The 25,179-nt window shown below is 47.2% G+C and overlaps 1 protein-coding gene across 1 annotated transcript in view; it reads right to left on the bottom strand.

Annotated features, from left to right (window-relative positions):
• The window catches only part of ONECUT1 (one cut homeobox 1), a 39,613-nt gene extending 17,763 nt beyond the window's left edge, over positions 1-21,850 (bottom strand). The window contains exon 1 of the mRNA XM_027553966.1: positions 20,478-21,850. Coding sequence (XP_027409767.1) covers positions 20,478-21,582 — 1,105 coding nt within the window. The 5' untranslated portion in view covers positions 21,583-21,850. The remainder of the gene's footprint in view (positions 1-20,477) is intronic.
• Between the last annotated feature and the right edge of the window lie 3,329 nt (positions 21,851-25,179).

Genomic DNA, 25,179 nt, shown 5'->3' with positions numbered 1-25,179 from the left:
CTGTCCATGGGATTCTCCAGGAAAGAATACTGGAGTGGGTTTCCATATCCTCCTCCAGGGGATCTTCCTGACCCAGGGATCGAACCCACGTCTTTTATGTCTCCTGCATTGGCAGGTGGGTTCTTTACCACTAGCGCCACCTGGGAAGCCCTTATTTCTTAGTAAAACTATTTAAGAAAGAAGTAGCTGGGCACACATACAGAGTGAGCCCTCTGCTCTCACTGCCCAGGAAACCTCTCCTGGACTAACAGGGATGGTGGCATTGCTGTTCATGTCTACTGAGCCCCCAAACACTGTCTCTTGACAGCTGAAGCTGCTTTTCAAAGTAAACTCTATAAGACAATACATGTTCGAGGAGGAAGCATGCAAATAGAACAAATTTCAGTAAGACAAGAATGGGTAACACACATGGTAAATCAACTATATTCCAATAAACATTCTTCAAAAAGACAAGAATGGGGGAACTATGGAGGTGAATATGGGAGGTTCTTGAGCCCATTTAACAGGATGGCATCCACCTTGTGGAGATCAGAGAGCCAGTGGGTGGGCCACACAACTTTAGGATTAGAGCTCAGACTGCAGGAGTGCTGGGTCATCATGTTATCTGCTTTGCTTTGTGTTATGTTACTGTCCGGCGCATATTTTTTATAAGCCAGGCCCCTCGCTGTTCTGGGGATGGGACAGCTCTTAAGCAGCAAATTTACCCTTCCCACAGTATAAAGTACAATTTGAAAAGCAACTCCAGTGAGTTCTAACTGATACAGCCAAAGACAGCCTTTACACGGGAAGGGAACACCTGCACGGACTATTTGGTAACGATGATGCCCAGGAGAGGGAGGTGGGGCCAGTACAACCTGCTGGACACAGGTGAGCTTTGCTGGTGTCTATGACTTTGTGGGTAGCTTAAGTACCTATGGAAGCTCTTCTGGGCATGCTTATGAAACACCTAATACAGACATGGAAAGAGCAGATGTTCCTGGTCAAGGATGATTGCTGTATCTTACCCCTGTACCATGCTTTACAGTGCTTAAAACACCTCCATTAAACCTTCCCATGTGATCCCACAAAACTCAGGGGAGGTAGAAATGGATAGTATGTCTTTTTCTGTAAGTGAAGAAACGCTGTTAAAGAGGTGAGGTAACTTACCTATGGGCACACAGCTGGTTAAGCTGGGGACCTCCAACTCCACTGTGCCCCGGAAGCAGATGCAACACAGGGGACACATCATGAAATCTTTCCCCAGGATGGTTAAATAGGGAAGGAGCAGCTGGTGAGGGGAGCCTAGGGAACCCAGAGCCATGGTGAGTGGAGCAGAAGCAGGTGGCTAGCCAGGCAGTAGGCCTATTATCAGCCAGACTGGTCTGGCAGAAAGGACTGCATTGGCCCACCCAAGAAAGTGGGTTGCATACAAATTGAGATGGAGGAAGCCCAGGCAATGAAGGGGATGCAAGACCCACGCTGGCCTGGGAGAGGGGCCAGAGTGAGTGTAGTCTCAGTAAGGGCACAGAAGAACACTAGAGGCTGTCTCTGTGTGGATATTGGCTCTGAGAGGAAGCAGAAGAAACCTGAGCTGATCCGAAGCAAAGGAAAGATGGGTAGCAGCTAAAGTCAAGAGAGGTCTGCTGCACCAAACTCAGGTTGGAAAAGTTGCTCAACCCTCTCACCTCTCCACCCTGTTTGCTTCTATAACTGAGCTTTTCAGGACACAGACCTGCCTTCCCACCCATCTGCTGCCTGGAGTGCTCCAAAATACTTCCATCAATTTCTCTTCTCTAAAGAAGGCTCCAGAGCTGTAGCCCAAGAGGTTGGACTTTGTGACCAAAGGAGGGCAGAGGCTGGCTGAACCTGGGAGGGATGGAACAGAATTGACTGAAATGTACAGCTGCTGACAGTAACTGGTGGAGCTCCTCAATAGTTTGGGCCCTGATAATTGGAAATATGTGATATCGATGCCCTAGTTATGATGTTGATTCTGCAAAACAGTCACAACAAATGGCAGACCTGATGAATTACATGCTTATTATGCATTATTATCTCATGCAGGCCCATTGTGAATTGTAAGTCTTAGCTTATTGATCCCATTTCTTTAATTAATAGCCATATATAACACTTCACAATATTCACAGCAATTGAAAATTATAAAATGGAACTCCTTCAAAAATAGCCTACAATTTTGAATTTTCACTTGGTCATTAGACATTTCTTAATTTTAAATTAGTGGTTTTCCTTGTTTTCATTACTGGAAAGTCATCTGCAGAGTCAGTTGAAAATGCTATTCTTCCAATGACAGATGTATCATACAATTGGCCTCACAAGGGTCTCCAGAAAGCCTGAGAGAAAGCCCTTGGTGGCTGCTTCATCATGAGATTCAAGGACCTTGACATTCTGATCCCGACCACTGTTCCCACCTCACTTCCCACAGCTGCCCACCCACCATCCATACTAAGTCACATTACTCAGAAGTCAGTCCTAAATCTACTATGAATGTTCACACTTCTATTCCTTTGCTCAAGCTGTTTCCTCACTCAGAATGTCCTTCTCTTTCTTTTCCCTAACTCAAGGCTTAGCTCAAGCATCTCACTTTCTATCAAGACTTCTCCATCCCCTGTCTCATATAGGGAGAACTGTGGTCTCCTGTGCCCACAGAGCTCCCCAGAAAACTACTTTACCTACCCATCTCTCTCACTAGGAAACAATGAGTTCGGGCCAAGTAGACTTCAGATTATTAATTTGGCATACTCAGCATCCTTGTTGGATAAATAAGTTGGATGTGGCTCCATAGAAAATGGGGAGCCATCCAAGACACAATCCTTTTAAATTCCCAGGTGATTCTAACACGTAGCCAAGGCTGAGAACCACTACTCTAAATCAGTGCTTCTCAAACTTGAGTGCATAAACTTGAGTCATTTGGACATCTTATTAAGGTGATTTGGGAGAATGGCATTGAAATATGTATAATATCATATAGGAAACGAGTCGCCAGTCCAGGTTCTGCATGATACTGGATGCTTGGGGCTGGTGTACTGGGATGACCCAGAGGGATGGTATGGAGGGGGGAGGAGGGAGGAGGGTTCAGGATGGGGAACACATGTATACCTGTGGCAGATTCATTTCGATATATGGCAAAACCAATACATTATTGTAAAGTTAAAAAATTAAATTAAATTAAAAAAAATAAAAATAAAATTGAGATCAGAAAAAAAAATAAAGTGAGATGCTCACTGTTTAAAAAAAACAAAAAACAAAAACGACCCCTGTGTGATGAAACTAAGACCCAGCACAGCCAAGTAAATAAATAAATATTTGTTTAAAAACAAAACAAACAAACAAAAAAGAAAATTCTGATCTGGCTGGTCAGGGCAGAGTCTGAGATTCTGCACATTTAACACGTTCCCAGTTGCTCACTACTCAGTCACTGGTCCAGGATGGTCCTCTGAGTGACCAGGGTCTAGAGTCCAGAGCAGAAACTGTAAGGTGTGGGTCAAATATATCAACATCACCTGGGAGCATGAAGGGGAGGCTTGTTCAAAGTGCACATTCCAGAACCCTATCCTAACCCTGCTGAATTAGATTCTCTGAGAGAACTGATTCACAAACATACATCTTCCCAGGTTTCCCAGGGAATTTGGAATAAAGTTGGAGGAGATTCTGTCATTAACTGATAGAACTTCCTAATGCTGAAGGGCAGCAGGGCTGCAACTGTGGAGCTGAAGAGCACCCCCTCTGGAAAATGAGGGTACTTCACACCCATCCCTTCCTCTTCCTCCTGATTATACACCAGGCTGGCAAAGGAGCAGAAACAAAGAACTGGGGGCTTATCTTCTTTTATATCACACTTCCACACCCACGCTGACAAAAGGACCCTGATGAATTTTCACTGGACCTGTTTTATGTTTTTTACATTTAGGGTATTTTTAAAGTATTATTGCACACAATAACATGTTGGTACAAAGGTACATACACATAAACATATTATAAACCTGTTCCACATATTTCAGGCAGGGCTTCTCAGACTTTAACATGTTTTAGAATCACTTGGAGAGCTTGTAAGAACTCAGATTACTGAGCTCTTTCCCAGTAGGATTTCTAACAAGTTCCCAGTGATGTTGGGGCATATGTATGGGAGAAGAACTGCAAATGAATACTACAGAAAAAAATTTTAGCGGGTTTATTTATTTTATGGGTATGGGTGAAGCAAGTTTGAAATGATTTCGGATGTATTACAGAATTGAGCAAATGAGTAACTGTGCATGTGGGTTGGTGTGGTGGATAAATTATTGGGTAATAGGGTTCTCACTGTAGAGGAAGGGACATACAATTATGGAATGTGGGTAGGCAAGAAAAAATCCTATGGGGATATGTTACAGTTAGATGGGGAGGTACTTGTGCAAATTCATGATTTTAAAAATATGTATGTAAGCATGTTTATGTGTATGCGTTCATGCTCAGTCACTCAGTTGTGTCCGACTCTGTGCGACCCAAGGACTGTAGCCTGCCAGGCTCCTCTGACCATGGGATTTCCCAGGCAAGAATACTGGAGTTGGTTGCCATTTCCTCATCCAAGGGATCTTCCTGACCCAGGGATCGAACCCACGACTCTTGCATCTCCTGTACTAGCAGGTGGATTCTTTACCACTGTGCCATTTGAGTTCAGGTGCACATGTATATTATTTATGTATGAGTGCATATGTATGTTTGTGTGGTGTGTGTGCATAAATATCCATACATTTTTTTCCCTGGATTTTTCTGTGAGGGCTGGAAAACAAAATCACCCTGGTAGCCATGAGCACACTTAGTACCCAGGCCTTCTTGGTCTCTAACACCATTCCTCACCACAATAAACCATGGCTCACCAAAGAAGAGGTAGACTCCAGGACTTGGAACATCTTATAAGGAATGCCATAAAGTTTAAAGGGGAAAAAAAAAAAAAAAGATAGGGAGAAGGAGGACGAGAAGGAGAAGGAAAAGACAGAAGCATGTCACAAGAACACATGAGCCAAATTAAAGGGGTTCTCACTCTAGTGTTCTTGCCTGGAGAATCCCAGGGACGATGGGGCCTGGTGGGCTGCCGTCTATGGGGTCGCACAGAGTCGGACACGACTGAAGTGACTTAGCAGCAGCAGCAGCACTGTCAAATCTGAGAAAGCTTGAGAGTACCAAAACAGGTATGTACAGAACTGAATTAGAAGCCACTGGGAAAGAAGGAATGTGTGAATCCACACCAATAACAAATGGGTAAGTAGATGAGAGAGAAGGGGCTCTTGCTCACAGAAGAAAGCCGAGAGCTGACTGTCAAACAAGGCAGGAAACCAGAGATGGAAAATCATTTTGAAGCCGTAGCGATGAAGAGTAGGTCAGGCAAGAATCAACAGTTGCTAAATCTGGGGGGAATTTTGATAAGTAGTAGGATATTTGCATAATCTTATCAATGGACAAAAAAGTGAACTGTGGCTACAGTGGAAAGATCTGTACTCTTGGAAATACATTCCTAAGTACATAGGAGTGAGGGGCCATGATGTATGTAATATACCCTGAAATGGCTCATGAAAACATTTCTGTGCATATAAGAGAGTGAGAGAAAGACAGACTGAGAGAAATTGGCAGAGAGAGAGCATAGGTGCACAAATGATAACACAAATGGGATAAAATGTTAACAATTAGTCAACTGGTGGGTAAATGGTATATGCTCTTTGCACTATTCTATTTTTGTATCATTTGAAAAATTGGAAATTTTCAAATAAAATCTTAAATCATGCTTTTGATTAATATTTACACTGAGATAAGTTCTATTGTTAACTCTTTATGAGCTTAATTTTGTGAAAAATTAAAGTTAAAAGTGTATTTAATTTATGTACTTTTAAAACCTAGAAGAAAACAAACCAAGACATAGACGGGTATCATTTCTGGGTTACAGAATTATGGATGACTTGATTCTGTTGTATTGTTTATAGTGTTTCATATTTTTCAAAGCTATTAGAGAAAACTTATTTTTGAAAAAGGAAAATATTCACAAAATATTATATATAATATTGCTGACTGTTATGTCATTGATTTCTAATAGCACACACAAAATAAAATAAAAAACCTGAAATCATTGAAATGTCCAATGACAGGAAAGGTTGTTGGAGAGGTTGTATAAATTATGATACTTCTAAAATATTAGTCATAAAATTTATGTTTGCCCAATCAATTTATGGAACCACCTAAGTATCCACAAATAGGGGGTTGGTTAAATTATAGCATAGCTGTAAAACACAATGTGCAGAATGTTTTCTGACCCAAACTGCTCCAGGAGTAGGGGGAGGGCTTTGACTCTTTGCCGTCTTGCAAACATCCTAGCTATACAAATCTGCTAAATGAGTAAGTGCTCAGTTCAGTTCAGTTCAGTTGCTCAGTCGTGTCCAACTCTTTGCAACCCATTATTCTTCCATGTATTTTCAAATGTTCTATCATAAATTTGGTAAAAAGGGATTTTAATTAAAAAAATTGTAACATAGTATGTATGGATCATCCCATTGAGAAAAGATTGGAAGGATATTCACAAAAATGAGGATTACCTATGCTTATGGGTGATTCTTGTCACCTTTTTTCTTGACTAGTAGTAATACTTGTACAAAGAAGTTATGTTTTAAAAGCATTAGATGATCATTAAGAAGCCTATAAATACTATTGCTGGAGAGGGTGTGCAGGAAAAGGAATCCTCCTATACCGTCGGTTGGAAGGTGGGTGCAGCCACTATAGAGAACAGTATGGGAGTTCCTTAAAAAACTAAAAATACAGTTACCATGTAATCCTGCAGTCCCACTCCTAGGCATATATGCAGAGGAAACTCTGTTTGGAAAAGATACATGCACCCCTATGTTCATTGCAGTACTATTCACAAGAGCTAAGACACAGAAGCTGCCTAAGTGTCTAAAAACATGTAGTACATATATACAATGGAACATTACTCAGCCATAAAGAAGGAGATAATGCCATTTGGATGGACCTAGAGATATCATAGTAAGTGAAATAAGTCAGAGAAAGACAAATATATAATATTGCTTATATGTAGAATCTAAAAAAAATGATACCAATGAACTTGTTTACAAAACAGAAATCGACTCACAGACATGGCAAACAAATTTATGGTTACCAAAGGGAATAACAGTATGGGGGGGGGGAATTAGGAGTTTGGGGTTAATAGATACACAATACTATATATAAAATAGATAAACAGTAAAGACATGCTGTATAACATGGGGATCTATAGTCAATGTCTTATAGTAACCTATAATGGAAAAAAACCTGAAAAGAAACACATATTTTCTCTACCTCTGCTGACAGTGGCATACAATCTGACCCTCATCATCTATTGCCACCCCTCCTAGTTAGTCCCTTGCTGCTGCTGCTTCTCCTATTGGTTCACACTGGGATGACTTTCAAAAGCACAAGCCTGACAACTTCACGCCAATAGAGGCCACAACTTCCTTCAGCTCCTGCTGTCACAAAGTCCAGTCCCTTGGACTGGACAGACATACCACTATGTACTCCCTTTCCAGTCTTCTTTCCAGTGTCCTCCCTGCTCCCACATAACTGTATTCCTACCTATCCCAGCAATCATCAGGGACACTGTAAGTAATTCTTTACCCATACTCATCCTCCTGTGAGCTCCTACAGGATATGACTTTTGGGCCCCAGCGCTTAGCCCAGCATCTTGCACATAGGAAAAGACCCTGATGCTGGGAAAGATTGAAGGCAGGGGGAGAAGGGGACGACAGATGATGAGATAGCTGGATGGCATCACCAACTCAACGGATGTGAGTTTGAGCAACCTCCGGGGAGTTGGTGATGGACAGGAAAGACTGCTGCAGTCCACAGGGTTGCAAAGAGTCGGACATGACTGAGCAACTGAACTGAACTTGCACATAGGAGGCGCTCCAATAGCATGAGGGCTAATGAAGGAGAATGGACCTTCTGAATGATGTGATGTGACCCTTGGTGACTTGAATGTGCACATGAATCTTCTGGGGATCTTGTCAAGATGCAGGTTCAGATTCAGTAGGTCCGGGGGGGGGAACCTGAGAGTCTGCATTTCTTACAAGTTCTGCTGTTGTGCTAAGAACCACACTGAGTAGTAAGGACCCAGTGAACAGTAAGAGTTTTTCAGATAGAGGAAAGTATGGACACAACATTCCAATAGGAATATTGAATTTTTGAGTGAACTTTTGATCTCAAAAGAGATAAAATATCATAAAATGATACTAATATAATACATTATGTAATAATATTATGTGTCATTAAAATATATATAACTATAGAATTATATAGGTCATTCCAGAAAAAGGGTAAAATAAATAATAAAAGGGGCAAAAATAAAGTCATTTACTCTTAAAGTCTCAATATCAATACTCTTTTTTTAAACTATAGTTGATTTACAATGTTGTGTTAGTTTCTAATGTACACCAAAGTGAATCAGTTAAATATATATATACACACACAGACATACACATATATATATATTCTTTTTCAGATTCTTTTCCACTATAGGTTATTAGAAGATATTGAATATAGTTCCCTGTGCTATATACGTTAGATCCTTGTTTATTTTATATATAGCAATGCTCAATATCAATGTTCTAATGCTCAACTTGGAGTTATATTAGAATCACCTGAAAAACTTTTTAATCGGCATGTATTTTCTTCCCACTTCTCTGCCAGCCGCCAACCTGATTTGAGGAATATGAAACCCTCCATCCACCCCTCCCCACTACAAAAAACTACAGCCTTGGAGAACACTTTTGTTATTGATAGAAAGGTACTGTGTCTCTCAGTTGTGCTGGGGGAGAAACAAGCTTCCAGTTATATAATAACTCACATCCGCTAAATCTTCTGCAAAAGGGTTGCAGCCAGGCTGTGCACAGATGCTGTTGTTCCCTCTGCCTGAAAACCTCTTTCTCTATTTCTGACCAAGTCCAATTTTTTTCCCGAGATCTTCAAAACTATCCTTTCATCACATTCCAAACCTTTTGTTTTGGCACAAAAATGCAACCAGGAAACAGCCATTTGTCTCTCTTCCCCACTCGACTATGAGTTCCAAAAACGTCTGCTGTGCACACCATCCCCAGTATTGAGCACAGTGTTGTTATGCTGGTGCTCAAACGAATAAAGAAAGAACCACTCTCCCCAGACCTAGTGAAGTTTCCTCTTCCACATCTTATGCCCTGTCCATAACCGGCCAAACCTAATTCTTAAGAGGGCTGACATTTAGTACAGGGCTAAGAACTGTGTAAATAACAACTCAAATGTCCTGGGGTTGGTTTGGTTCAAGTTGTTTGGGTTGGGGAACCAGACAGAAACAATATTTTTCCTCCTAAAAGTTAAAATTACATAATATTTACCTCTTACAAATCATATATATTTAAGATAGGAAGCCCAGGAACAAAATGAACACAGGTGAAGGCAGACATGACGAAAGAACCAGAACAACTGGTGTTTGGGAAGCTACAACGGTGTCCTCTCCTTCCATCTTTGACCTTCTCCTATTGGAGGTAACCACTCAGGAACTTGAATTTATTATTAGTTTTCACCACATACTTATATATCTCTAAACCGTAAGTTGTTTAGCATTGCTTGCTTTTGAGCCTTGTAAAAACAGTATTGTTCTGGTGTGACCTTTTGTAGCTTTTTCTTTTTTTTTTAATTTACATTGTTCCTAAGACTCAACTATGCTGTGGTGTATACCTGTGGCTCATTCATTTTCATCACAAAATACTCCTGCATTAATATGAATATATCACAGTTTATTCCTGTGTTCCTCATCAGTGGACTTTTGGGATGTTTCTGGTTGTTTGCTCTTAGAGACAGTGCTGTTACAAACCATCCTTGTACTCGTCTTCAAGAGCATCTGTCAGCTTATCTAGGGTATACACCAAGGAGTAGACTTGATCCAGGCATGGGTTCAGGTTTATAATCCAAATGATGTTTTGAAGCAACGGTGCCAGTTTACATCCCCACCAGCAGGGCATGAATTCCTGGTGATCTGTATCCTCACCAACCACTTGTATTGTTAGGACCCAGGAATTGTATCCTTAAGTGGCAGCATTTTTGCACCAGAATGCAGTGTCCTGACTGGACAGGTGTTTCCTCTTGGCCATCTAATAGAAGGGCCTGATCTGAGACTCTGCCCAAGAGATGAGTGCCAGGGACTTACACCTTGTTGAATCCTGACTTTGGGACACAGCACTAAATTGAGATAAGAGACACAGTCATCACAGAAGTCAATGAATCATAGAACATGGATCTTGAAGGACCCTAAGGCCAAATACTTCATTCTATATTTAAGGAGACTGAGGCCCAGAAAGGTTAAATGACTTGACAAGCTCTCAGAGCTAATTAGTATAAGAACCTGTCTCTGGGGCTCTCAATTCTTAATTTAGGCCTATTTTTTTTTGGTTTTTAAATGTGTTTGGTTTAGTAATTTAAAATGGTGTAGAAATCTATTAAATTAAAAATGACTGTAAATACTTAAATAACTGCCAATTTACTTTTAAAGGTAGTTTTTTGATGTAAGTGACTGATGAATTTGATATCTTCAGGTCCTTTCCTTGTGAACTAAACAGAAATAATACTGAATTTCAATGGGATAAATAGGGGAAAGATGCAATCTCCATAATAATGGTTTTCAATAGACAAATTTAACAGTTTTTAAAGACACCAATCGGAGAAGGCAATGGCACCCCACTCCAGTACTCTTGCCTGGAAAATCCCATGGATAGAGGAGCCTGGTAGGCTGCAGTCCATGGGGTCGCAAAGAGTCAGACACGACTGAGAGGCTTCACTTTCACTTTTCACTTTCATGCTTTGGAGAAGGAAATGGCAACCCACTCCAGTGTTCTTGCCTGGAGAATCCCAGGGATGGGGGAGCCTGATGGGCTGCCATCTATGGGGTCGCACAGAGTCAGGCATGATTGAAGTGACTTAGCATAGCATAAAGACACCAATCTCCCAGGGAAATTAATCTCCAATTTTTTGACTTGTCACTCTCATCCTTGGATCATTCCCCCAGGCAAAATATAGGTTTGGGCTTAAGAAGCCATTTTGTGAGGAAGTGAAAAAGAGTGAAAAAGTGTTAGTTGCTCAGTCATGTCTGACTCTTCATGACCTCATGGACTGTAGTCCACCAGGATCCTCTGTTGATGGAAGTCTCCAGGCAAGAATGCTGGAGTGGGTAGCCATTCCCTTCTCCAGGCAATCTTCCTGACCCAAGGATAGAACCCAGGTCTCCTGAATTGTAGGCAGATTGTTTATCATCTGAGCCACCAGGGAAGCCCCAAACTTCAAATGCTGTGAAATTTCAATTCATCCTCCTCTTCTGAGTACTCAGAATTAAGCTGTTGTAGGAGGCTAGGACCTATTTATGGATATTACACATATCCATACAATGTAGTCCCAGTAAGCTGATGGTGTATAATCTTAGATGCCTTTACATGCGAATGTAGAAAAACTGAAAAGAGATTAATTTGCAGCTGAAGCTGTTATGCAGCTGTTACGCTCTTCAGAGTGTGCATAACAAGCATGGTGTGTGTAAAGGAATCTGTCCTCACATAAGAGGTAGTCAAAAGCAACTGGGGAGGGAGAAGGACTACTTGGTAGGAAAGGTGTTTGTGTAGTGGCTTCGAAAACCTGAAGTGGAAATTTTCATTCTGGAGTTGTTTACTTCAGAGATCCCCCCTCCCCCACCTCCCCTGCCTTGATCTTCTCTACCCCAAGAATCCATTTACCATTTGAAAATATCTTTTGGTTTAACAGTGTCTGCAGGCTGGCAATAAAAGCTTTCCAAGAAGCATCCCTCTTTTAATGTCAGGATAAAACTCAGGAGCTGCTTATTACTTTGGAGGTGGGGGGGGGGGGGAGGCTTGAAGGGAGAGGCCTTCAAGTAATTTTGCTAAGAATGCTGACCAAAGGGTACTTTGGTACTCCTGGATCAGGTTTTCCTCCCAGCAATCATTTTAATCAGCACTTCCCCTGTTTAATGAGCTTGTAGTGCCATTACATAATCACCCAGCTCACTGGATTAATGATGAAAAGAGGAACTGATTTTTCCAGTTGCATCATTTGAAGTAAATGTTAACTTTCTTTCTGAGTCCTTAGTTAACCGCATTAGTGTGACAAATATGTCTTTGTCTAGCATAAGTAATTAGAATTTAATCACTTTAACTGCATCTTAATTACCCCAAATGAATTGAAAGGACATTTAATAGCAAAGATTAAATTGCCTTAATGAACGATTTTTGTGACTCCATCAATACTTGAATCGCGCTAGCCACTCCTCTCACGCACTTCACCTGCAGTGAGCACAGGAGTCACTAGGTGGCGCGTTTCGCTCATTTATTTATTTAATTTCCCCATTGATCTGTTTTAGAAGACAACAGGAAAGAAAGTGAAAAGAACAGAGTTTATTATGTTCCTTTGATAACCTCTCTTTGGGACTATGAGGTCATCACCAGATGCAAAAACAAAAGTAGCGATTTCAGAAACTGTCGATTCTGAGGACTCTGGCGAATGCAAAGGGAGATAAGAAACACACGGATAACTGGAAGCTTGCAGTGGTTGAGGGAAACTGTAAGTTACCCTCTGGACGACTGCCAACATATATACAGAGTTTAAGTCAATTTATTATTTTTTAGTGCAGAGTCCTAAAACATGAGTAACAGGCAAGCTTTGGAATAGCAAGACAGGAACTGATGTGAAGCCAAGAAAAATAATTGTTGTGCAAGTGCGGATTAGAACACCAATGCCAGAAAGTATGGGAGGTTTGGGCCTTTGGGCCCTCCTCCAGGCTGGGTCCCAGTGGACCAGTCCTACCCACAGAACACATCTAATGAGATGGGTCTTGCCCATCAATAATTGTTTAAGTGAACAAATGGATGGGAGACTTGAGTTCCATGGCTAGCTCTGTTACTGCCTCACATTCCCTCTTTCTTCAAAGGAGCAATAAAAGATCTCTCTTATAAGTCTTAATAAAAAAAAGAAAGAAGTTTCCACAAGTATTTCTCTTTGAGCATCCCAGAGGGAAGACACACATTCTCTACTTTCAAGACCTTTATTATGCAGAGACTTTCCAGGTTGGTGTTTATGACAGGGGATCAGACATTTCCACATTCTTGGTCCACTGACCTGGTGAACTTGAGCCCATAACTGAGGCACAGGGTGAAGGGTAAGGGGGTTCTGGGCTTTGAGCTGAGAAAGTTGAGCACAGGGTCTCAAGTGATTTCCAGCTCTGTTACCACAGTTAAGTAATTCAACCTCATTGAACAGAGAAGCCGGAAAATAATGGTAACTACCCCATAAACTAGTGGCTTCTAAACTTTGCCGCACATTAAAATCACATCAGAGCTCTTAAAAATCACAGTGCCCAGGTCATGCCTTAATACTACTAATGCCCAGAATATCTGAGATTTTAGCCAGGAATAATTTTTAAAAAGATCCCTAAATAAGTTCAAAGTATAGCAAGATTTGGGAGCACTGGTACAGGGAGAATTAAATGGTGGCTCAGACGGTAAAGAATCTGTCTATAATGCAGGAGAACTGGGTTTGATCCCTGGGCTGGGAAGATCCCCTGGAGATCCCCATGGCAACCCCCTCCAGTATTCTTGCCTGGAGAATCCCCATGGACAGAAGAGCCTGGCGGGCTATAGTCCATGGGGGTCACAAAGAGTCGGACACAACTGAGCAACTAAGCACAACACATATGTGCCCCGTAGAGTTCCTGACCAATAATAGGTACACAATGGACAGAAGCTCCTTCCTTATCAACTGACTTCCTTATCACTTGCTAAGACAAATCTGTGGGTTGAACTTCAGGGTCTTGTTCTGTTCAGCTGTTATCAAACTATCTCACCTAAAGGAGAGGAAAATTTCTGGAAGTTAATTTGTTTCACCTTTATGATCATGTTACATCTTTGGGGAGGAATACAATGTGGATGTTTCTACAGCCAGACCCTGTGGTAAAACAAATTTATACGATTGTATCAAAATAATCAGATTGTCCTGGTCATCTAAGCCAATTCTACAATTTCAGAATAAAATTAAGCTTCATTCATATTAGCATACTTGTGTTAAAATAAAAATCTATGCAAATCTATTGACAGAAGACAGGAATGTATGATTATGCATTAAATTAATTCACATTAGAAATCAGGTTTTTCCTTTTTACTAAACTCTATAAGGCTGACACTTTTCAGGAAATGACTTCTCTCAAAGGTGCTTAGCCATCTTATTTAAATACAAACAAAATGAAAACAGTATTTAATTAATACTTGTTGAATCCTTTATCCCAAGTTATAGGAAATCTATACTTTAACTATTATGACTTCAATAAGACCCTCCTTCTGTTGGTATCTTAGATTGAGGACCATTCAAATTTGCCAAGAGTGTGGAAACTTCTGTTTTTATGGGGGCTGAAATGAAATTAGAAATTTCTTATCCTGTCCATCTAAGCTCCTTGGCTGACTTAAAATATTAAACTGGTGTTCAACTATTCCAATATATGAAGTTTACAAAGAGCACTGAGCACTGTTACTTGAAGGGAAAGGCTTCTAACTATGTATTTTGAGGAGCAAGACACATGAGAACCTCCTTTTTAATTACCCACTTTCACTAGACTTGAGGATTTTCTTTCTTAAAAGGAAATAAAGAATAAATTTTACCGATATACTCTGCAAGAACTCTTTCTTCTGAGAACTTTGGGTAGCAGCATCTGTTTGATTAGCTGAATTTGCCATGAATGTGGAAATGATGACATCAAAACAGCTCATGTAACAACCTCCTTAAAGACCTCATAGATTAGAGATGACTATAGATTTTCCCCAGCACGGATCAAAGGGACTGAATTGAACGTTTTAGCTTAATGATCCAACCCCTGTCACACCCATAGGGACTCAAATTCCGATTGTATAAGCAGGTGTGCATGTGCACTCAGATGCACGCAGAAAGCTGCTGGGGAGGGAAGAAAAGATCAACCACCTGATTGACGAGGATAGGTTTGATCTTTTCCATTATTACTTGATTGTGCTCATGGATACTACTGTCAGGGCCTCATGACTTCTCATAAACTTTGAAATATTAGCTGTTAATTTTTGTTTCCTCACCACAACTCTTCAAAGCCATCTTAGCCACTTTTCAAGGGCAAGAGAAACCCAGAAGACAGGACTGACTGGGCCCTGTCCAGGGTCCTGACGCCACACTGGGGCTTCAAGGCTGCCAGGCCTCCAAGCGTTCCTTCACACACCCCACCAGACAGCAAACAAAGAGCTTCAAGCTCAAAGCCTCAGGGCAGCCTTCCAACTCTGGTCAGTTAGCTGGAAGGCGAAACAACAAAACAAAGGGACCGCTAATCCACCCTCCCTACACCCTGAGCCGCAATCTCCGATTTCAGACTGCCAGGGTCACCTTCTCTACTGTGACCCTGATATTCTCAACATTCCAGCAAAAGTATAATTTGGATATAAATTCCAAACATGCTATCTTGTTTGGAGAGGTTAGAGTTGGGGTATAATTTGGGGGAATGGTGATTTTGTCTCACCAGTGGGGTCATACCCAGGAAGTGGGTAGGACCAAGACAGATCCACTAAGTATCCTTTCCTCCCTCCACTACACTCTACCAATCAAAACAGTTATCCGTTGAAAATCACTAGGACATCAGTGTTCTAAAACAAAGCCTCTTCTCTTCCCATTGGATTGAGGCACGGAGGTTTACTGGGTGCCTGGCCCTGCGGCCCGCAGGGGGCGCGCGCAGTTACTGGAGCACAGTCTGGAGCACAGTACGATCCCCTAAGCTACCGGGGGAAGGTGAGTCCAGATCGAGGGCATCAGCAAGGGCAGGAGTTTAGCTCCCCACCTGGCACTGAGCGCTGGAAGCTTGAAGATAAAGATGCAGCCTGGGATTTGAGTCGCTCTGCTGCTACAACACAACCTTGCTGTTGTTGGCACAGACTGTCCCAAGTGTCAAGTACAAAACAGCTATGGCAGGATTGGGTTTCTATTGACCCTGATTGCCCTCTGACTTGGGGCTGCGCCCGCTGGTGGGAGAGCCAACCGCCCTAGGAACAAGTTGCAGGGTTTATTGTCTCTGGCGGCCGTGCTCAATGCCCCGACACCAGGTCACCACACAACGACCAGCAGGTCTCCTCTACTCTAGTCAAACTATCTGCTGTGATCTTCACCACATGCACACTTAACTCCATACATTCCCTCTTCTCCTCCCTGGAGTTTGTGCTCCCTAGTGGGGACTGCAAGGGAGAACTATTATCACAAGGCCTCTAGGACTCAGACATGGGCTGGGAGAAAGGTGCACGAAAAGCCGTCTGGTGATCGGACTCCAGAGCCAGACCTGTTCGGCTGGTGTGTCCGGGGTCCCAAACCAACTCCCCGGGAGCAAGGTGACCATTGGGCCTGAGTTGGTGAGGGGACTCTGCCTCTGCCTGACAACTGGCTGCCCCCAGGCCACGCTGGGAGGAGGCTATAAGAAAGCTTCGGAAGAGGCCCTCCTCCCCGGCAGCCAGCCCCCCTCGCCCCCAGGCTGCGAGGCTGATTCGGTCCGCCGCGCCCCACGGGCCCTTTGTTCGCGCCACAGCCGGCTGGGAGCAGCTGCACTGCCGGAGACCCGCGGCGCAAAGACGCCGGCCCGGGCGTGGGGGGAACTAGTCCATTTGGCACCTTCTCCTCCTACTCTTGGGCCCAGGAACCCTTCTGTTCCTGCATTCCGCAGCCCCAGTCCTGGCTTTTCTCCCGGCCTTCGAGGATTCGGGAAGTGGGGTTCCCCGGGCCCAGCATCGCACTCCTTCTGCTTGGCTCCCTTGGTCCAGGGAAATGAGGGGACAGTTGAAGTGTCACCCGCTGGGATAAATATTAACAAAAAGCAAATGGACTTGTGCGGGGGCCAGTTATCAATCAACCAGACCGCAAGGCCACTTATGGCAAACATGGCCCAGGTTGGCCTATGGGAGACTTTTCTCATGGCCACCTTCTGGCCAGACTGCCACCCCCTCACCCCCACCCCTGCCCTTGTCCAGGTGGCCCTGAGGCAAGTGCCAGCCTGGAAATAGGAGCAGTCCTGGGTGCTGCAAACCCGTGTGGCTCCCCCGCGCTGCGGTTTGGAGGTTTCTTCACCTCCACCTTCACAGGTTCCTCAAGGCAGGAGTCAGGCACCAGACTCCCGGCCTTGCCCGCTGGTGGGTGTGCACTTGCAGCCACTTATTGCACTGGCAGCTCCCCTAATGTGGCCAGAGTCTTCTGGAATCTTTAATTGGAAACTAATCTCCTTGCGTCTTAATAGGCGACCACGTCAGAGGCGGGCGACCACCCACCCGCACAGCCCAGCCCACTCTCCCCACCTGGGAGAAGACGCAACGTGAGCCTAGTTGCACTGCACTTAAATGGGGTAGCAGCAAGTACTACATTGAGGGAACATATATTGATTTTTTAAAGGTAGTTAATTTGGTGAAAATTTCCTCCTGTCTCTTGTCTTCCACCAGCCGATGTAATTTCGTGAAGAGAAAGCTTCTCTCCAAACAGGCTGCCACCTGCCCGGAACCTGGGGTACCAGGAAGGGCACGAAGAAGCGACTCTCCTGCCACCCAGCCAAGGAACCGACCTCGATGGGCCTTGCCTGGAATGGGGCAGAAACGAGTGTGAGGTGGCGGGGGGTGGGGGTGGGGTTGTCTTTGAATGAATGTAAAGGGGAGCAGAACTGCAAGTGGCACCTTCCTCTGTGCATCGGACGGAGCTGGGGGGTGGGGGTCGGCGATGTCCCATAGCTGGGGCCAACATGCCCTGCAATCTGTTTTAAGTCACCTGCAGTCAGAACCGACAAGAGATCATTTGAACGGCCCAGGAATCTGCCCCCCCCCTTTTATTTTCCGTAAAAGAAATGTTAACAGGACGGCTCGCTGTTAGTTGGTGTCTTAAAAACAAGTCCTGGTTCTTCCTGCATAATGGGATTGATCCCGGCTGGCTCCGCAAGCACGCTCATCCCAGCCTGCCCCACCCCTTTAATGCAGTTAAAGAAAGGAAAATGGAAGAGACGACTCTCCATCCGGGTCTTAGGATGCAGAGTTCGCTGGGGGTTTGGCGCCAAACGCCTGTTCCGCCGAAGTCTCCGACTTGCCTTCACCACCCCCACCTCACGGAGGAAAAGGCCACGCGCCCCGGCGCAAGGGCTGAGCACGACTCTCTACTGGCTGCTGGGTGCCAGGCAGCGGCCCCTTTGATAACTCGGGTCCCCGAGAGCCCTGGTGGGTACGCCGCCCGCACCTCCCCAGGCCTGCCCACGCAAGGAGGTCAGAGGACGCTCCTGCAGGACAGAGCGCCAGGGCGGGTTGCCAGGGCTCCAGGGTCGTCTCTGAACCTAACTTCTCAGTCAGTCTTTCGAGGGGGAGATAGGAGGCCCTGGGGAAAGAGAGTCCTTGAAGTCCTGAAGAAGCGCCTTCACGAGGTAGGGGGTGTGGAGCGAGTTTTCCTGAGGGGACTTGCTTTCCAGCTGCACCCCCTCCTTGAATTCTCCTAACCCCACTAACTGAGGCTTGTGTGTACACTGCCTGGGTAAAAGGTCCTGAAGCCCGACTCGAGGGTGGCCTGGCGTGCGCGCGTGTGAAAAGGCACTACCTTGGGCGCCCATAGAGGCGAAGCAGTCAGGGAGAGGAATAGCCTTTTCGGCCGTTCCTTCTAGGACTTCAACTGTCCTGGGGTCTCGGTCAACCCATAAGATAGGGGGGCGATCTGGTGGCTGCACACACAACTACAGAATGGAATTGCGGGAGCCCCAGAGGGTACCCGGTCAACCTTTTTTTTTTGCCCCTCCCGTCCCCTTACCCCAGCCTCTCCAAACTTCTGGGCGAAGGCTGCACGAGTCCTCCTGGGGACTTTGCTTGGAGCCTACGAGCGCGGGGTTGGGCTGGAAAACCTGGCGGGGGCAGAGGCTCAGGCGGCGAGGCGCTTTAGCCAGGCCACAAGAGCTCACACGCCAGGAGTGCTTTGAGTCCTCTCCGGCTCCAGTCGCAGGCTCGCGGGGACACCGGCACCTGCTCCCCTCTAGCTTCTCATTGGCCCGCACGATGTGGGGGAGGGGGCCCTGGCCTCTGGCTTTGATTTTAGACTGTGAAACGGCTCAGTGCCCCCGGCTCTGAGCGGATTGACTGTCTCTCGTACTCCAGGGACAAATTAATGGAGAACGATCAGTTAATTAACAAACCCTCATTCCGGCTTTTACCTTTTTCTTCGCCAGGACTCAGGCGAGGGCGCCAGGCTAAGATGGGGTGGGGAGCGGCAGCATGTACCCAAGAGTCAATCAACTCAGCCCCGGTCTCATCAAACCGAGTCCACCCTCGGCTCCCCTTGGCTCTACCTCTCCGCTTGTCCTTCGCCCTAGGGGGTGGCTGAATCTGCTTGAAGTCCCCCGTGTGATTCAGGCTGGCGTCACTTGTTCCCTCCGCCAGTCGGCCGGCCAGAGCCTTCCCGGTATCCTTGGCCTAGAGAGGCTGGGGGACCTGGGCGCTGTGTGTATGCAGTATCACCGAGACCTTCCCGCCCAACTCAGAAACACTAGTGCCTCGGGGTTTGGGGCCAGGAGACCTCTTCTCGAAGACTTGTTTTTTTTTCCTCTCACACTCCCACCCCCTGCATGGGGATTCAGACGAAAATTCATGCGGAAGAATAAAACAAAATGAGAAGTACTAAGCGAATCGGCAACGACAGCGGTCTCTGGGCTCAGCTAGAAGCTCCCTTGTTCCTTGGCCGCCCTCACCTGGACCTTGGCACGGTCTGCCTCCGTCTCAACAGTCGGTCACCCGCGCAAAGTGCGTGCTAAATCTTAGGAAGCATCTGCGCCACACACCCACCGCCGCGATTCCATAACCTTTTGCTGAAACTCCCAGAGTGCGCTCCCCACTCCTCAGACCCCTGCCCTTCTCCGTGCCACTAGAGTGAGCGCCGGAGGGGGGAGTCAACGCAGCGAGTTCAGATAAACATTGGCAGGCAGCTCCTGCACGCTCCAGCGCAGCGCCCAGGTATGTGCCAGGGATACTGGTTGGCAGCATCTGCGCGCAGTTTCACGTATGCTTCGCCTCTCTTTCCCCAAACCCGAGTGCGAAACCCAGAAGCGACGCACAAATCGTATCCATCCAGGTGTGGGGATTTCTCTCCTCCTATGGTTGTGCGAGCTTCCTGCGCTGTCTCCCAGCACAAATGCGCCCCCGCGATCACCCAGGCCGCGCCGCTCACCTCCCGGAACCTTCCACAGACCAATGCACTAAGTCCTGGAAGAGGCTGCCTGCTCCCGAGAGCCACGCTCTGGCTCTTCCAGGCCTAGGAACCCCCCTCTCGGTGAAAGAAGGACGGGATGAAGCGTGCACAGAAGGCTATCCTTCCCTGCCTCCTTGGGTCCCTTTAGCTTCCCCAATACCTTATCTGCTCTCGCGCCCAACAAATTGGCGGCTCACCTGCTAAGCGGAGCGCAGACATACGCTGGAATTCCGGCTCCTGCAGCCACTTCCACATTCTCCTGAAGGTCTCCCGGCCGGACTTGAGTTTGCTCCAGGGTTTGGGGTTGCGTAGCAGGTCCGAGAGGGTCCCTTGGGAACGGCAGAGCACCCTCTGCGCGAAGATGGCCTGTGGGATGCTGTAGCGCTTGAGCTCGGTGGTGATACGCTGCGCCACCTCTTTGGTATTGATCTCTTCCATCTGCCCTGAATTACTTCCATTGCTGACCTGCGCACCGGTTACCGAAGGGTTGGGCTCCCGGGCCGTGCCCAGGAGTTGCCCGTGGCCCTGGGCGTTCAGGTGGGCGTGGGGGTGGTGTGGAGGAAGGCCATTGATGGGAACCATGCCTGCCGAAGTGGGCGTGAGGTGCTGCTCCCCGTGACGACCGAGCATGGCCGGGTGGTGGGCTTCGAAGCCGTTGGGGGTGAGCATTTTGTCGGTGGGCATGGCGGCACCCGGGTGGGCATAGTGTGGGAGCCCTTGCTGGGAGTTGTGGATGCCGCCCAGACCGGAGCCGGAAAGGGGCGAGAGGCTCTGGCCCATGCCGGCCACGTCCTTGTGGTAGGGGGTATAGAGGTTATTCATCGAGGCCAGCCCGCGCTCGTCCCGCATGAGCGTGAAGCTACCGCTCACGTTGCCTGCCAGGCGCTGGTGGTGGTGCGGGTGGTGGTGGTGGTGGTGGTGATGGTGATGGTGGGGGAACTTGTCCGAGACGGTGGAGATGGGCGGCAGCGGCTGCAGAGGGGTTAAGGTGGTGTAGGTGGTGGGCATGCTCATACCTGGGGGAGTCTCGCAGGCCATGGTCATGGTGGGGTGCAGGGGGCCGGCCAGGCTGTGCTCGGGGGCCCGGTGGTGGTGGTGGTAATCGCCGCTCCCGCCGCCGCCGTCCAGCAAGGACGCCATGCCCATGGAGCGCGGGTGCGCCGGGGGCAGGTGGCTGCCGCGGTGCGCCACCGAGCTTCGCGCGTGGGGGCTGCCGCCCAGCAAGTCGGCAGGGGCCGGCACCGGCTCATGGCTCACCCCGTGCAGTTCCCCGATTGCCTCCATGGTCAGCTGCGCGTTCATCGTGATCTGGGCGAGCGGGCGGCGGACACAACATCGATGAGGCCGGGCAGAGGCGGCGAAGGGCGCACGCAGTCCGGTTTTCACATCGGCTGCTGGCGACTGTTGCCTTCCTTCCTTCCTCTCACTGTGGGGCTCTGTCTCCCTCTCAGTGTGTCTCGCCTTCCCTCTTGCCCCCACCTTCCCCTCTGCGTCCTCTCTCTCTCTCTCTTTTTTTTTTTTTAATATTAATTTCCAAAAAGGATTCGCGCCGTTGGGCGAGCGCGGTTCCCCCAGCCCTCCCGCCCCTGGCCCCCTCTCGCCCCTCTCCTTCTTAGAATTGTGAGGCCCCCGGCTCCCCTGACGCAGCCCGCGCGCCTTCCGCGGCTGCTGCCTGTCCGTGCCGCTGGCCAGCTCCAGCCATGGCTCGGTTACTGTTGCAGACTCTGTGGCCGCTGTTCCGCCGCCGCCGCCGCCGCGGCCCACCCTCCCGCTAGCCGGGCGCAGCGCGCAGGCGCGCCAATCGGCCCCGCCCCCTCGTCCCCGCGCTCTCGGTCGGTGACGTCCCCGTACAAATGAAGGTGGGGGGCCTCCACGCCTTACCAGCAGCGCCGGGTGGCGGGGAAGCGGCGGGCGCGTGCGAGTGTCTAACGTAGAGCGCGACCTAGGGTTGCTAACCCGCGCCGGGAAACTTGCGTCCCCCTTGGCTCCCTGGCTTGGGTGGGCTCTTCTCCTAGCCCCCGGCCGCACTTGCTGGGCTCGCATCCCGAGTGGCGCACGATGCCTAGAGAGCCATCGCCCCTCTCTCCAGTTGCTGCCTCCCGGTGAAGGTTACCCAGGAGCCTCAGCTGGTGTCATCACTTCTTCCACCCTGGCCTGTTTCCCGGGAGGGCCTTTGAGAGTCCACACTCTCCCAAGCTTCAGGTGTTTGACCTTTTGCCGGGGAGGGGAACAAATATTTTAAAGGCCTTGGTCAACCCAGTGGCTGTTCAGCCGACAATCTCTGTGCTCCCTAATACTTTGCCCACCCTTCCTCTTCCATGCTCTGCGAAGAGGCGCGCTTAGTGCCAAGAGTCCCGGCCGGGCCATACCTCTCTATCCTCAGCCGCCTGGGTCCTTCTCCGGTTCAGCTGATAATTAAGCGGTGCGCCGCTTCGTGAATGACTCGGCGTGTGTGTGTGTGTGTGTGTGTGTGTGTGTGTGTGGGTGTGGGTGTGTGGGTGGGTTCCTATGTTAACTCGTATGGGGCCGCAGAGGTTCGTGCTGTTCCTGCGGCTTCTTCATGGCCCTCCTGGTAAAGCACCCAGAGGCCGCTGCTTGCGGAAGGACTGACGCCCGCAGGGTGGACCAGGCGCGCCGGTCTCTGTTTGGCCCGTAGGGACGCCCTCTTCCCGGCGTCCCTGCGAGAGGCCTCCAGATTTGAAAATCAATTCAGCTTCGGGAGTAATTGTTCGCTTTCCACAATCACGCTCCAATCCGGAATCGAACCTGGTCCTTGGGCCTGGCTGGGGACGCGTGGGGAAGCCCCCAGTATGGGACGTATTCCCGGCTGCCACATGCCGGCTTTCTTTCATTTACAAAAGAAAGAAAAAAAAGTCCGTAACAAAAGGCAGAGCGTGTCCGCTTAGGTGCTTTCATCCCTCAGAGAAAGGACAGATGTGTCCATTGTCAGGCCCTTGGCAGTTACGACCCGGTCAGTGCCGAGCCTCAGCCCCGGGCGAGTGGTGGTCACAATGGGGGAACAACTCCTCCAGAGCCTGGGTGTCTATCCGGGCTGGGATATGAAATAAAGTGTTTGTGACCTGAGCAGAGCCGAACTCCAACTGTATTTTCCGATCAGAGCCCACCACTGGTGTCTCTCCTGGGACTGTTCCCAGACCCTAGGAAAGCTCAGGTTGGTTCGGTGCTAGTAATGGTGGTAGCTGAGTCCCTTAGGCAAAAGCTTGGGCTGGCCTATCCTTGGGGAGGGGGAGGAGGTGGGGAGACTTCCCACCAGCGAAGGCATAAGCAGGCCAACCTCTTTGCCCAGGTCTCTACCACAGCCCAGGAAACATGAAGATCAAGGTAGGTCAAGACCTGTGGGTTCACTCTAGCTGACTTCTTTGAAAGCTATCCTGTTCAGACATGGGTTAACCTGGTTGGTTTCATCACCACAGACACTCCTATTTTGTCCAAACAATGCCTATGGGGGGTCTATCTCCGTGGACTTAGCATCAACTTGAACAATGAATATTTAGGATTTAAAACCTCCTGAGGGTAAAAGGTCTTTGGGAAACATAGACTGACAAAAAGGAACTCAGAAAACAAAAATTAATTTTAAAATTACTTGTATCTACATGTATCTACATCTATTTATACATACATACATACAAGCATAAAACATATTTTCTGCCTAGTGGATCACAATATGTTGGTGGCAAGCTGAATTATTGGTTCCTTAATGTTTCTGATCTCGTTTCTTACAACACAGAGCATGTAGCTCTCGTATGAGACCAAACAATGGGTTAACATAGAAGGCAGACTTTGAGCTAAACCGTTTGCCTCCCCTTTGCCTCTCCCCCTTCATTCTAATCCTCTTGAAGTGATTGATTTGCCCTTATGACAACTCTGTTCCCAAAAGGCAGTTTGTTAAAAGAAAGAAGTAAATACCACCAAATGCACAAATTGTTCATGGTTTTCTCTTTGTGTAACTAATTAGGGACTTGATCCTAGAAACCTTTCCTCCTTTGAGGCTCCTGGTTGAACCTCTGGAGTCTACCTGAAGAGGGCTGGGATCAGGTGAGCTTAACTCTCCCTCCCCCCACCTTATGAAAGGGGGCCTGGTTCAGTGCTGGTCCCTAAAGGAGGAGCCAAAGTAAAAATCTGGGTAAGTATTTATATGGTGGACTAAAGTGTGTACAGGACTTGCTTGGGGAGGAAATCTTAATTTTTCTTGGTCATTTATGCCTTTTATTTAACCTTCATTTTCCTGGAGTTGACTGAATTACAGTGATTTCTCAGAAACATTTTTATTCTTACTCAAAGTCTTGGAAAACTTTCCTGTTACTAAGAATGTATGTTGGGTGGGATGGGCGCTCTTAGGCCTAATTAGGGTGAATGCATATCTATGTGAGTGAGTGTGCATTCGTGTGTATGGGGGGAACCAGAGGACTGGGATAGATTCTTGTCATTTTGTCTCTCTCTGCCCTTCCACCTGCCATTGCCTAGCCTGGCACCCATCCGGTGCACTATGGACGATTAAAGAGCCCAAGGATGGGTCTCTTGAAATTACCTGATGGGTTTAATGTATGTGATTACAGGATGTGTACAGTTCTATATAATAGCCAAGAAGCTTGAGGGGAGGGCTCATTGTTAGCTGGTTAGATTTTGAGTAGCTGCAGGGAACTTTAAAAAAAAAAGTCAGTCACTACTCTGTTTCATACACTTATATATTTAAGAAAAAAGGAAACAAGACTATGGACTGGATGCTTGTTGCTGGCAATATTTTCAGTGTGGAAACAAGGATTTCAGACTACTTATTTTGTAGTTGGAGTGCTGCTTGGTGGTGGTCAGGCAGGTCCAATCCTTCCTATGCTAGGTGGGCTCGAGCTTGCCCGATGACCCCAGAAGGCTTAGAAGAGA

Source organism: Bos indicus x Bos taurus, chromosome 10, assembly GCF_003369695.1.
Source record: "Bos indicus x Bos taurus breed Angus x Brahman F1 hybrid chromosome 10, Bos_hybrid_MaternalHap_v2.0, whole genome shotgun sequence".
In the NCBI taxonomy this organism is placed as follows: Eukaryota; Metazoa; Chordata; class Mammalia; order Artiodactyla; family Bovidae; genus Bos; species Bos indicus x Bos taurus.
This window is presented reverse-complemented; position numbering and strand designations above follow the sequence as displayed.